Below are 13,417 nucleotides of genomic sequence, written 5' to 3'. Positions count from 1 at the left end.
GGAAATGCTCAAGAGAAATTTTATTAATATGCGCAGACACTCTATTAATATGAGGGGGGGGGTGGATCTTCAGACTTAACATAATAACAAAAGATGAAACAAATAGTAACTTCGTACTAAATCAGCAACATCTCCCATACGCCATATTGTTCCCAAATGTGCCAGCTCAAAATGGCTTGGCAGCATTGATGATATGCCAGTTTAAAATAATGGTACCTCTCTCACCCTATAAGAACAGGATGAATGGAGCAGGCATGGGTTCTAAAACCATAGGTGCTTGTGTAACTTTCTGATAAAATATATATATATATATATATATATAGACGCTACCAACAAAGCTATGAAATGTTAACCAACAGGCCCTGTAAATTTTATTATAGGCATCCTAGAATTGAATTGTTATTAGTATTTTTGTTATAATAATAATTATTGTTGTAAGTATTATATAACTATTATCATTACTACTACTATTATATTATTTGCGCTTGGACAGTACAAAATCAAAATAACTAGAATTGACTTCATGATGACTGTACCTTTCATTTCGCCCTTGGGGTTGACGATAACACCAGCATTATCTGCACTCGTAAAAAGAGCTCATGATCAGAAAACTTGAGGAACAGAAAGAGATTCTCCTAAGAAAATTCTGATCAAGAAATAAGACAATTTTAACAACAGATGCAAGAAGATAATACACCAGAAATTATGTTCATGACAAGCATGTAATACAATCTAAACTATAGGTACTAGTTTAGATGCACGAAACTACCATGCAAAGATGTTAGGTAATATAAATACTGAGTTAAGGTGTATTGTTAATTCCAAAAATGCCTCTACATAGTCCCAAAGAAGATGCATTAGTTTCACTAATATATTCATGATTGCCATGCCACAACAATTAGTATGATATTGAACGAGAGCAAGCATCATAATTACCTATAGCTTTCTAATGCCTAATTGCCTATAGACTAGGTTGTTTTTTTTTTTTTTTAAAAAAAAAAGTAAATAATCTGTTATAAAATATAGAACAAACCAATAATATAGAACCTTCCAAAATAGAAGTTTGCGCATTCTAACCTGTTGTTAGGCAAAATAGGTCCTATTATCTAAACTCCTTATGACTTCTTAACAACCAAACAAATGATATAAGCCTATCCTTATCAACATATACAGAAAAATAGCAACCTTCGAAGTACATAAAAACACCATCCTTTCGGCGCCACGGCTTGCACTGCCTCACAATAACAGCGGGCAAGACCTTCTTTCGGAGATCAGGCTTCCCTTTCTTGACAGTTGCCATCACCATGTCGCCAACACATGCTGACGGCAGGCGGTTGAGGCGACCCTTGATCCCCTTCACAGAGATAATGTAAAGGTTCTTGGCCCCAATGTTGTCTGCACAATTCATAGTTGCTGCCACTGGAAGACCCAGTGACATCCGGAACTTGTTCCCAGCACTTCCTCCACGTCCTGGAAATCAATAAATATAAACAATCATGAAAAAAATGAATGAAACCCATATCCCATATTTCTTCTTTGGGAAAAGTTCAAAAAACACAAAAAGAGTTTCATAATCTCGCTCAGCTAATTCTAATGACTCTTTCCACAATTTTTAAGTCTCTCCTAAAATACCACTAAGTCGCTGTTGCTTTGCAGACAAAATTTGGGGAAACAATTTTTTTTTTATATATATATAAGTAGGGAAACAAAAAGTGAAAAAGCATGAGGAAAATTTGAGGCGAAACGTATAAACTGTGTGCGCTTCCAGCAACCAAAGAGAGTGAGAAAGCAAGAAACCAGAACCAAATGATTACCTAAACAGAGAATAAAAGGCAAAAGCAAACTGAAATCCAAATGCTCTATTTCGTTGCTAGGAATAGGGAAACATAATAAAAAAAATCCACTAGCTTCAGACAAAAGTAATTTTGAGAAGAAAAAAATAAACTGTTGCTGAAGAGAGCCAAATACAGCTCCGAAACATGGCCTAATTTTTTGGAACCAAAATTCAGAGAGACAATCCCATTTCTTTTCTACACTTTTCTTTCCACAGTTTTCTGAGCATCCAAACAGAGAATAACACTAAAACTTAATCAAGAGAGAGAGAACTATGATTAGAATCGTTGCCATTTACTATGTTCAAAGATTAGAGTCGGATTGAGATCCACAACAATTGTCTGCTCGAATTGTTAGTAATTTAGACAATTAATATGAGAATACTCATATGAAACCCACCTATCAGGATAAGTGGCCGAATAGCCCAAAATTTATTTGATAAGTAGGTTCCATATGAGTGCCAAAATTGTTAGCAATTCAAATTGCTAATTGCTGTCGATCCTTGTCCAAAAGAGTCCGCTGCCATTTACTATGTGCAAGCTATATATTATCTTCTAATATTTATTTTCTTTGTAGGTAATAGCATCTTGAAACAAATTTTAAAAATACAGTTGCTCTCCAAATTATATCTTAAGAGCAGTCAACTATAATTTTGCCAGTTTTTTCCACAACCTATAAGTTTCAATCCTTGGTTTCTGCCCCATAATGTATCTCATTTTTATTCTAAACTAGCAACCAACTTGCTAGTGTCTTCGCTTGACCAAAACATTTATTTAATCTTCTTCACACGGCAAAGCTAATTAATTTCTTTCCCAAGCCAATTTTGCTCTTCTGGTTTGTTATAATCTCAAACACAAGAAAACAAAATGAAGTTTGTGATACTATATAAATTGTAAGCCAAGAATTGTATTTTCTTGCCGCGGGGGCAAAAGACTCGGCCCGTTTGGTAAAATTTTGAGAAGTGTTTTACAGGATTTCGTGCGATTGGTTTCAATGCGATTGTTTCCTTCGTGTTGATGATTCTGGTGCATGTATCAATGAGCTATGCTACTTCACTTGTAAGTTTGTAGTGATTTAGAATATATATATATTTGTCTGATTTAAGGGTAAATTAAGGTGATAATTTTGAGTGTTCTTGATCTCTTGCAGACATGGATACCATCAGCTTACTTCCCAATATACATACACAACATGCATAGGGCAAAGCACGGAAGTGATTCAGGGACTTGCGAGTTACGATACAGAGGGAAGGTGAGATATATGAACACCCAATTGACATTCTCTAGGTCCTTTCCAAATTGCAAATATAGTATTACTTTAATGCATCTTGTTTATCTCATCAACTTTATATAGAGCTACCTAATAAACCCTAAAATGTCCCCAATTTGATTGCAGGGTCATCCCTGCATATCTTGAGAACATGCTCAGCAAATATGCTCGTACACTTCCTGACAAGCTTACACTACAGGAGCTCTGGCACATGACTGAGGCTAACTGTAACACATTTGATTTCTTTGGCTGGTCTCTCTCTCTTTCTTTCTCCTTGATTCACTGCGTTTTAAATATTAATTAAATTATTAAATCAATTATTTTCTATATGGTTAAGCTTTTAGAATATATAAGTGGTGATTTAACATGCACACGAAGAAACCCTCTAAAACGTGTAGTTAATTAATCTCTGCTTATATATTGTTTCAGGATCGCAAGTAAACTGGAATGAGGAATTCTTTATGTTCTTGCAAAAGATGAAGAAGGTTTCTTAGCTAAAGAAGCTGTGAGGTGTTGCTTTGATGGAAGCTTGTTTGAATATTGTGCCAAGGTTCAAAAGAGCCCTCCTATTGGCAAGGTGGCATGATGCTCCAATTATAAGACGACATGCAATGCAAGCATCTTTGTGTTGGTTATTGGAACATTGGAACATATACATTTCTTTGAAGATTGAGGAATAGATATGCTTGTATTCCTTTCTTTTGTTAGGTCAGAAGTGCTTTGCCTAATTAAGGGGTGGTTTATTTGCCTTTTATCATAGCAGTGAAGAATAAATGAACTAAAATAATGTAGAGTTTTTCCAATTCCTAGAGCTGCAATTAAATAAATTAACTAAAATTTGTCCTTATATAAAATTCCAACCATTGATTCTTACACACACAAGCTTGAAAACACACACAAAAACGATATATCTGGATCAAACAAAAGCATCACACACAAACAATGCTAACAAGGTGGCAATTATGGAGTCTCTCCAAAGCCTCAAGAAGATAACAATGATGACTCTTAATTAGCTCTATTTGGTCTCTTCTCCTTCTTGTAGCAGAATCCTACATATGCTGAAAAACAGGGGACGTAAACAGACAACTCCAGCCTTATCAAACCAAAGTCAGAATCACATAATTAATTAAATTGGTGAATTTATTTACAAAAAGAATATTAGTGACTATATATATATATATATTGTTTTCAACAACGAAAAGATCAATGGACTACATATTTATAATTAGGTGCTGCAAATGTTAAAAGTGAGAATAGAAATGAAAAGAGAAAGAACAGTATACCTGCAAAGTGGATGATATCATTACTTGAACCCACGAATCAGTAATCAGATGCTGGACGAACCGATCACTAGCTTACAGCTAACCGTCCTCTGCAATTTTTGAAGCATCTTTTCCAATTTTGGGTTGGGGCTTGACACCTCCACCTTTTGCAAGGTAGTCAAACTCCAAAGTTCCGGAGGGAGTATGGTCAACTTACGGCATTTGCTGATAACCAAATATCTAAGGCATGGCATTGCACCTTCCTCTTGTTTCCATTCTTCAAAGTAATCCAACCTTCGCAATTTAAGGACTTCGAGTCTAGGAAATGAATCCCCAAAGACGTGCAGATTACTAATAGCACAGCTTTTTATTTTCAGTATCCGAAGATTGGGAAGCTTTCCCAGCACTGTCATGCCGCCACCTTCTGCTAACCCAACGTTTCTTAAGGTTAGTTGAGTGATTGTCAATGGAAATGAAATCAAATCACTAGGAAGTATTGGGAATTCCCTCATTTTCAATTTTTGAAGACAACCTAACTGGTGAAGGCGTTCCAACAATTCTACTGCTCTTTCGCTTTCTTCAAAATTAACGTTACCGTATTTGTTTATAAATCGTATAGTTAGTTCCCTAACACAAGGAAACTTGTCCAGTGCGACAGTAAAAGCTTGCTCTTTAACATACCAAGATATTGAAGTGGAAAGTGTTAGCGTGAGTTGTCATCCGGAATTATTATGGGAAGAAAGATCCTGGATTGCCAATCACTACGTATAAGGATTGATTGGCAATCTCCCATATAAGAATGAGATCCTTTATTCTTGCCTTGAAATTAGCTTAGCCGAGAATAGGTTCAATTGTAATGCTATTTATACATGATTATTCAATGTAAAGATATGTGGAAAAAAAATATATACAGAATTCTTCCTCTGTTTTTTGTCATGGTATCAGAGCAGGTTTTTGATCCTTTCACCTACAGTTTTTTTCAATACTAATTCCTTCCATCTACTTTACCCATAACCATGAGCGGCACTGACCAACCTGCCGACAATCCAACATCCATCCTTACCGAATTAACCACTAGAATGAATGAAGTTTTGACCAAAGCTTCAGCTCCAACCCAGATCACCGACACAACTGCTGCTCCAATTGGCATTAAGTTGGATGGCTCCAACTATGCCCTCTGGTCCCAAGTTGTCGAGATGTATATCTCAGGCAAAGACAAATTGGGATATATTAATGGCGATATCCATCAACCTCCACAAACAGATCCATCCTTTCGAAAGTGGCGCACAGACAATGCCATTGTCAAAGGATGGTTGATCAATTCCATGGAACCATCACTGATCGGGAACTTCATCAGATTTCCAACCGCAAAACTGGTGTGGGATTCCATTGCGACCACCTACTTTGACGGAAGTGATACATCTCAGGTGTATGATCTCCGGCGACGTGTGACTCGGCTGAAACAAGCAGGTGGCTCTCTTGAAAAATATTTTACTGACCTCCAGGGCCTATGGCGCGAGATTGATTTTCGCCGACCAAACCCGATGGAATGTGTGGCTGATATTAAGCACTACAACGACATGCTTCAGGAAGACCGGGTGTATGTCTTCTTGGATGGCTTGGATGATCGGCTTGATAAAATTCGAGGGGACATACTACAGATGAAACCTTTCCCTACTATTGAACAAGCGTACGCTCATGTTCGTCGGGAAGCTGTCCGGCAGGCAGTTATGATCACAGGTGATTCTAGTGATAATCCGGGAGCAGTCTTGGCTTCGAAGAGCTTCAGGTCTGGACAGAATATCCCATCCTCGACCAAGTCTCTCTCTCTCGGCAATGGGAAAGGCAGCAACCCTTCTCGACCACGAATTCCCTCTGATGGAACCAAGTGTTCACATTGTGGAAATTCGAAACATACCAGAGACACTTGCTTCAAACTACACGGATATCCTGACTGGTGGAATGAACTTCAGGCTCGAAAACGCCGTGATGCTGGCTCGGATGGAGGAACTGGTCAGGCTGCAGTGGCTACAACAGAACCATGTCTCTCTCTCGTCGAGACGTCTAAAGGAGATGCACTGGCCACGGATCCAGGTAAATGTAGTTCTGCTCTTTGTAGCTCCTCTCGAGATGATGATAACGGCTCGTGGGTGGTTGACTCTGGAGCATCCGACCACATGACATTTGATGCCACAGACTTTGCACAAACATCTCAACCACGGCGAACGTGTATTGCAAATGCAAATGGGGTTCTTTCTCCAGTCACAGGGGCCGGCACGGTCAACCTATCACCTACTCTATCACTAACCCATTGTTTACTTGTTCCCTCTCTGTCACATAAGTTACTATCTGTGAGTCAGATTACCACAGCCATGAATTGTGTCGTACTCATGTATTCTACTTTCTGTTTGCTTCAGGATATTCTTACCAAGGAGATCATTGGGCGTGGTACTAAGCGGGGGGGGCTCTACTATGTGGATGATCTCAGTGTGGGACGTGCAAATCACATGCATCATCCAGTTGACGACAAAAAACGACAGATTTGGCTATGGCATCTCCGGTTAGGACATCCATCATTTGGTTATATGAAACATTTATTTCCTGATTTATTCTCCAACATGTCACTATTTGATTTCAAATGTGAAACATGTATTCTGGCTAAGAGTCATAGAGCTACTTATCCTTTGAGCATGAATAAAAGTAATGTTCCTTTTGCTTTGATTCACTCCGATGTATGGGGTCTGTCTCCCGTTTCTACAACATCTGGAAATCGTTGGTTTGTGATATTTATTGATGATTGTACTCGCATGACCTGGCTTTACTTGTTAAAACACAAAAATGAGGTACTCCGTGTTTTTCAGTCATTCCACACTATGGTTCAAACTCAATTTTCTGCTAAGATTCAGATTCTTAGATCAGATAACGGCGGTGAATATGTGAACCACCAGTTTCATGAATATTTCCAAAGTCACGGTCTTATTCATGAAACTTCTTGCCCTCAGACTCCTCAGCAGAACGGGGTGGCTGAGAGAAAAAACCGGCATATTCTTGAAACTGCTCGGGCTTTATTACTTGGAGCCCATATGCCCAGTAGACATTGGGGTGATGCCGTTGCCACAGCTGTGCATCTTCTCAATCGGATGCCCTCCAAAGTTTTGGATTTTAAGACTCCCTTACATACGCTATCTACGTATGTCACCTTACCTACAATGTTAATGATTCCACCCCGAGTCTTTGGATGTGTTGCATTTGTCCATCTCCATAAGACCCAGCGCACGAAACTGGATCCTTGTGCCATCCGCTGTTGTTTCTTAGGGTATGCCTTACATCAGAAAGGATACCGTTGCTATGATCCAGCCAATGACCGCTCCTACGTGACTATGGATGTCACTTTTTTGGAAACGGAACCATTCTTCCCCTCTCCAGTACCCAACTCTGCTCGTCAGGGGGAGATCCATAGTGAAGAGCCGAATTGGTTGAGATTGGACTGGGCAAGAGTTAACGAGGCTGAAATCCACGATCATGAAGAAGTTAACAACGAAGAGGAGGTTCACGAAAGAGAACCACATACAGGACTGGATATGTCTGCAGAGATTGAGCCAGACCCCAGAGAAGTTTCTACACTACCTGAAGCTGAAAGAGACACCCCCCACGCCTCAGTACCCGAAGGCCCATCTCCTGAGAATATCCCCGAGGTAAACTCCCCAACTATACCTCAAAACTCTAGTAATATGGATACCTCTGTTGGCTATACTTTACCTTTCAGGCATAATCGTGGCAAACCACCTAGTCGATATTCCCCAGATGTTGGAGAACGAAGCTCAAAGTATCCAATTGCCAACTATGTGTCCACAAAGAGGCTATCCAAACCACTCAAGACATTTGTACATGACCTTTCCTCATACCGGGTCCCTACAGAAATCCATGAAGCACTAGCAGACCCTAAATGGACTCAGGCTGTGAAGGAAGAAATGGAGGCATTGCTGAAAAATGAAACATGGACTCTAGTCCCTCTACCGAAAGAAAAAAAAGACAGTGGGTTGTAAATGGGTGTTCTCCATCAAACACAAAGCAGATGGCTCAATAGACCGATACAAAGCTCGGCTAGTAGCTAAAGGCTACACGCAGACATACGGTGTAGATTATCAAGAGACCTTCTCACCAGTGGCAAAATTAAACACGGTTAGAGTACTGTTGTCTATTGCAGCAAACCATGATTGGCCATTGCACCAGTTTGACGTGAAAAACGCCTTCCTCCATGGTGATCTTGAGGAAGAAGTTTACATGGATGTTCCACCGGGCTACGCAGCAAACTCTAAGTCTAAAGTGGTATGTAAATTACAAAGGGCACTGTATGGTTTAAAACAATCACCAAGAGCATGGTTTGGGCGATTTAGCTTGGCAATGAAGAAGTATGGTTACAACCAGAGTAACTCAGACCATACACTATTTTTAAAACGTCAACTGGGCAAGGTCACAGCTTTAATAATCTATGTAGATGATATGATTATTACAGGCGATGACATAGAAGAAATATCAAGACTCCAAAAGCTCTTGGCGACAGAATTCGAAATGAAGGACCTAGGAGGACTTAAATATTTTTTGGGAATTGAGGTTGCTAGATCAAAACAAGGTATATTTCTTTCCCAACGGAAATATATCTTAGACCTACTATCGGAGGTGGGACTACTAGAATGTAAGCCCGCAGACACACCAATTGTCCAGAACCATAAACTTGGAGAATATCCAGACCAAGTGCCCACAAACAAAGAGAGATACCAAAGATTAGTAGGGAAACTTATATATCTCTCTCATACTCGCCCAGATATTGCCTATGCCGTGAGCATGGTAAGCCAATTCATGCATTGCCCTAGTGAGGATCACATGGATGCAGTGATCAGAATTCTTCGATACTTAAAGTCATCTCCAGGAAAAGGGCTCATGTTCTCCAGGAATGATCATCTTAGAGTTGAGGGATACACAGACGCTGATTGGGCAGGAAACATATTAGACAGAAAATCCACCTCAGGGTACTTCACGTTCGTCGGTGGGAACCTGGTTACATGGAGAAGCAAGAAGCAAAACTTGGTGGCCTTGTCAAGTGCTGAAGCTGAATTTAGAGGGATGGCTAAGGGTCTTTGTGAGCTTCTCTGGCTTAAAAGACTATTAACAGAAATTGGGTTTGCCCCAAACAATGAGATGAATCTATTTTGTGACAATAAGGCGGCAATTGCTATTTCACACAACCCTGTCCAACATGATCGAACCAAACACGTGGAGGTAGATCGACATTTCATTAAACATAATCTTGAGACCAAGATAATCCGTTTTCCGTTTATCAAGTCCGAGGATCAATTGGCAGATGTACTTACAAAGGCTGTGTGCAGCAAGGTGTTTCACAACTCACTGGACAAGTTGGGCATCAGAGACTTGTATGCACCAACTTGAGGGGGAGTGTTAGCGTGAGTTGTCATCCGGAATTATTATGGGAAGAAAGATCCTGGATTGCCAATCACTACGTATAAGGATTGATTGGCAATCTCCCATATAAGAATGAGATCCTTTATTCTTGCCTTGAAATTAGCTTAGCCGAGAATAGGTTCAATTGTAATGCTATTTATACATGATTATTCAATGTAAAGATATATGGAAAAAAATATATACAGAATTCTTCCTCTGTTTTTTGTCAGAAAGGACTTGGAGGTTCCATAGAACTTCATCCAAATGGTAAGGCAACAGCCGGAACTCTTCCAGATACAGATTCCTTAAACTCTGCAGCATAAATATCCCGTTTACGCTGCTTACTGGACAATCAAATGCAAGATGTCCAAGCTCCATGACAAGTGTTTCTAGATTCCTAAGGTTACCAAGGGAATCAAGAAAAAAACTTGCTGACGCAGATAATTCAATCCTCAAGTACCTCAAGTGGATCATTGTTTCAATGCTTTTGGGAATGGAGTGGAGTACTATACACTCCAAATTAAGCACCCGAATCAACTCGAAGTTTTTAACAAACAAGTTCAAGTCTCTATCTCCGGCATCGCCAAAGAACAACAAAGAACGAGCACACGGAGGATCAAAGAAGTTTAGGACATTGTATACAGGAAAACTACCATCACCATGGAAGGATAGTCTACGAGGTTTGATGGGGAATGAAAGGTTACCGGCTCTAAGTAGCTCAAGAAATTTGTCTTCCTTACTCTCGGATATGCAGAAGTCTCGCAGAAGATCATGAATACGACATTTCTTTATGCCTCCATCTGTCGCCCTCCTACTCACTTGGATCAAGCTTCGATCAATGAGCTCCCCCAAGTAGTCCTCGGCAACATCCTCTTTGCTTCTATTGCTAGTGTGCTGTATGAATCCCTCGGCTGTCCATAGGTGGATCAATTGCCTTGCAGGGATCTCAAAGTCTTCCGGGTACACACCAAAATACAAAAAGCATGGTTGCAAGCGTCGAGGTAGGTTGGTGTAGCTTAAGGCCAAAATGTCTTTGCAGATTGGATTAGCCTCAGTAAGGTACCAATTTACATGGCCAATTAATTTGGACCATTCTCGGGATGTCTTATCTCTATTTGCTAAAAGGCCTCCTAAAACCACAATGGAAAGTGGTAAGCCACAACAATCTTCTGCGATTTTTCTCCCTAGAGTTTCTAACTCGGGAGGACATGTTCTTCCCCGAAACACTTTCTTACTAAAGAGCTCCCAACTTTCGTCTTTGTCAAGAAATGGGAGAAAGTAGGGAGGAGCAGAGCTTGCATGTGAAGCTACTTCATTTATGCGGCTGGTGATCAATATTCTGCTTCCATTCAAGTCATCAGGAAAAGCTGATCTTACTTCATCCCAAACTTCAGTATTCCAAATGTCGTCCATGACTATTAGGTACCTCTTTCTTAGCAAGCATTTGAACAACTTCCCTTTTAATTCGTCTACACCCATGTCTTCTAGAATTTTCCACTGCTCCCGTATTTGCATCTCTTTCAAAATTTTAAGCAATAGCTCTCTAATTCTGAAATCTTGAGATACATACACCCATGCACGACACTCAAAGTGCCTCTTGACGCCAACATTATTGTAGATTTTCCGGGCAAGAGTTGTCTTCCCCAGACCTCCCATTCCAATGATCGAAATGACATCACACTTGCGATCGCCTTCAGTAAGTTTCTTTACTAGTTATTGGAAGTCCCACATTGCCTGGGTATTAAGGAGATTGTCCATTTATAAGGTGAGGGGAAACCTCAACTCTTGAGCTAGCTTTTGGGTTGAGTTAGGCCCAAGACCCATTTCTAACATGGTATCAGAGCTTAACCCAATTAAACAATCTCCTTAATACCCAGGCAATGTGGGACTTCCAACACTAGTGTCGATGTGTCATCAACAAAGCCCACCACGTCATCTTCCTCCACTTCTCTCCTACGCTTGTGTAGTGCCTCCGTCGCCGCTGGCGCCGCTGCATCTACACTCTCTGTAGCTCTTTCAATGCCATACTTTTCTCTGTTGTTGTAGATTTTATTGATTTCATTCTCGATGTCTGCAATCTTATTTCGAACTTCCCGAAGCATCATTGCGTGCATGGGGCTATGAAATATCCTCCCCATCCAGCTCCTCCTCCTGTGTTCTGCAATCTTGAGGATGAACGTGTCGATAACATCCTCAGCCTCGTAAGCCACCTCCCTGATCTGTCCAACTACCTCCTTCACCATTGGATGCTCATTTCGTTTCCCCACGGAGCTCTCCAGGAAGATATTTATAAACCTAAGCTCCCTATGGAGTGACTTGACTTGACCCTGTACTCCACCAAAGAAATTTGCTTCCTTTCCGAGTTCCTGGGACAAGTACTGTACGAGGAAATTAACAGCATGGTCGGCCATATTTCCTTATAATATTCCCTCCCTTAAATCTGTTAGAAATGTTGGAAAGCTGCTAACAAACTGTTTGTCTCTCTCTCTCACTGTATTTGGTGTTTACTGTTTCTTGGTTGCATATGGTAGTGATAATTAAGGAGAAAAAGAAATAAGAGAGAAGGAAAGAGATCCTCAGGCCTCAGGGATGTGAAGAAAGGGTTGCTCAATTTGGTTATTGGAAAGACATTGACAGTCTACAGTGAAGCAATTTTCGGTTGACTGGGGGAAAGCTGGGGTTGGTGGGTAGGGAAAGAGAAGAAGGAATGCAGAGTTCAAAAGATGGTGAATAGGAAAGCAGCTCGATCCTCTGTTTTTCTCTTACCATAAGAAGTCGTTGCTTTCTTTCTAGCCAACATCCTAGTGTTTTTTATTTCTTGGCCATTTCAACGATGGATTCCCTATAAAATAAAAAAATAGTGCTATTTCCGCTCACCATCCTTTTTGCCTTTTCTTTTTTGGGGTCGACCTCGTTGTCGACATGTAAGATCGATTCCCCGATTAAAAAACACCATCATTGATTCATTGCACCGTGAACCACGGGGATACTTCATGACCCTTACGGTTTAAACTGACCCCATATGTTGGCTGTTTCCAGCCTTCCAGGGGCACCATTGCTACAGCATTCATATTCCGGCCATTCATCATGTATGACTAAATTTTAGCTAATAGCCTAATATTAATGACTTTTTTATTTTTTATTTTTATTATTAAGTATAGATTGTTGAGCTTAGCAATGTAGCAGCTTAGCAAATTCTTAGTCACCTTGACTAGCCGGATGTAGGGTCTTTTTGCTACATTGCTCTTAGTGATATTTGTAGAAATAATAATATTCTGTGTAGGAATGATATTCATCTTGGACATATATTTTTCTTCCAATTCATTTTATTTTTAAATAGTTTTATTAAAAAATCACGTGTTTTTCACATATTATTTAAAAAACCATGTGTTTTGTAATGGCTAATATAAAATCTTGTGAGAACACATGTTAAAAGGACATAACAAATATATAGATCGAGTTAAAAAAAAAAATTCTTTCAATCCAATTTGGAGAAAACTTTGTGTCCACCGAGAAAAATGAGGGCATCAATTCGGTTATTTTGTAAACAATTTCAGGGAGAGAAAAGCAGCAAACAAAACAAACATAAAGAA

At 39.8% G+C, this 13,417-nt stretch overlaps 3 protein-coding genes and 1 pseudogene across 3 annotated transcripts in view; 2 read left to right on the top strand and 2 right to left on the bottom strand.

Annotated features, from left to right (window-relative positions):
• The window catches only part of LOC132169003 (large ribosomal subunit protein uL14x/uL14z/uL14y), a 14,828-nt gene extending 13,366 nt beyond the window's left edge, over positions 1-1,462 (bottom strand). The window contains exons 1-2 of the mRNA XM_059580093.1: positions 1,186-1,462; positions 537-578 (exon numbers count right to left, since the gene is read on the bottom strand). Of these exons, the coding sequence (XP_059436076.1) occupies positions 537-578; positions 1,186-1,438 (295 nt within the window). The 5' untranslated portion in view covers positions 1,439-1,462. The remainder of the gene's footprint in view (positions 1-536; positions 579-1,185) is intronic.
• Positions 1,463-2,699: 1,237 nt separating this feature from the next.
• LOC132169002 (peroxygenase 2-like) lies at positions 2,700-3,840 on the top strand (annotated as a pseudogene).
• Positions 3,841-4,105: 265 nt separating this feature from the next.
• Positions 4,106-12,235, bottom strand: LOC132169000 (probable disease resistance protein RF9). The gene is made up of 8 exons (XM_059580092.1): positions 11,698-12,235; positions 10,029-11,515; positions 8,124-8,205; positions 7,936-8,042; positions 5,616-5,763; positions 5,400-5,498; positions 4,386-5,034; positions 4,106-4,160 (listed from the first exon to the last, which is right to left on the bottom strand). The coding sequence occupies exons 1-7, from the start codon at positions 12,233-12,235 to the stop codon at positions 4,430-4,432; spliced, it is 3,066 nt and encodes a 1,021-aa protein (XP_059436075.1). The 3' UTR covers positions 4,106-4,160; positions 4,386-4,429.
• LOC132172662 (uncharacterized) lies at positions 5,629-6,967 on the top strand. Its single transcript, XM_059584200.1, has 2 exons — positions 5,629-6,458; positions 6,782-6,967. Exons 1-2 carry the CDS (start codon positions 5,690-5,692, stop codon positions 6,817-6,819), a joined length of 807 nt encoding a protein of 268 aa, XP_059440183.1. The 5' UTR covers positions 5,629-5,689; the 3' UTR covers positions 6,820-6,967.
• Positions 12,236-13,417: the final 1,182 nt, after the last annotated feature.

Source organism: Corylus avellana, chromosome ca2 (genome assembly GCF_901000735.1).
Source record: "Corylus avellana chromosome ca2, CavTom2PMs-1.0".
In the NCBI taxonomy this organism is placed as follows: domain Eukaryota; kingdom Viridiplantae; phylum Streptophyta; class Magnoliopsida; order Fagales; family Betulaceae; genus Corylus; species Corylus avellana.
This window is presented reverse-complemented; position numbering and strand designations above follow the sequence as displayed.

Coding starts and splice junctions, on each gene's coding strand:
- LOC132169000 (XM_059580092.1), bottom strand. CDS start 12,235: ATGGCCGACCATGCTGTTAATTTCCTCGTACAGTACTTGTCCCAGGAA. Junction 8,043..8,123: donor GCCACGATTATGCCTGAAAG/GTAAAGTATAGC, acceptor GGATATTCTCAG/GAGATGGGCCTTCGGGTACT. Junction 5,035..5,399: donor GGATGTTGGATTGTCGGCAG/GTTGGTCAGTGC, acceptor GGTATGTTAAAG/AGCAAGCTTTTACTGTCGCA.
- LOC132172662 (XM_059584200.1), top strand. CDS start 5,690: ATGGAACCATCACTGATCGGGAACTTCATCAGATTTCCAACCGCAAAA. Junction 6,459..6,781: donor TGCACTGGCCACGGATCCAG/GTAAATGTAGTT, acceptor TGTTTGCTTCAG/GATATTCTTACCAAGGAGAT.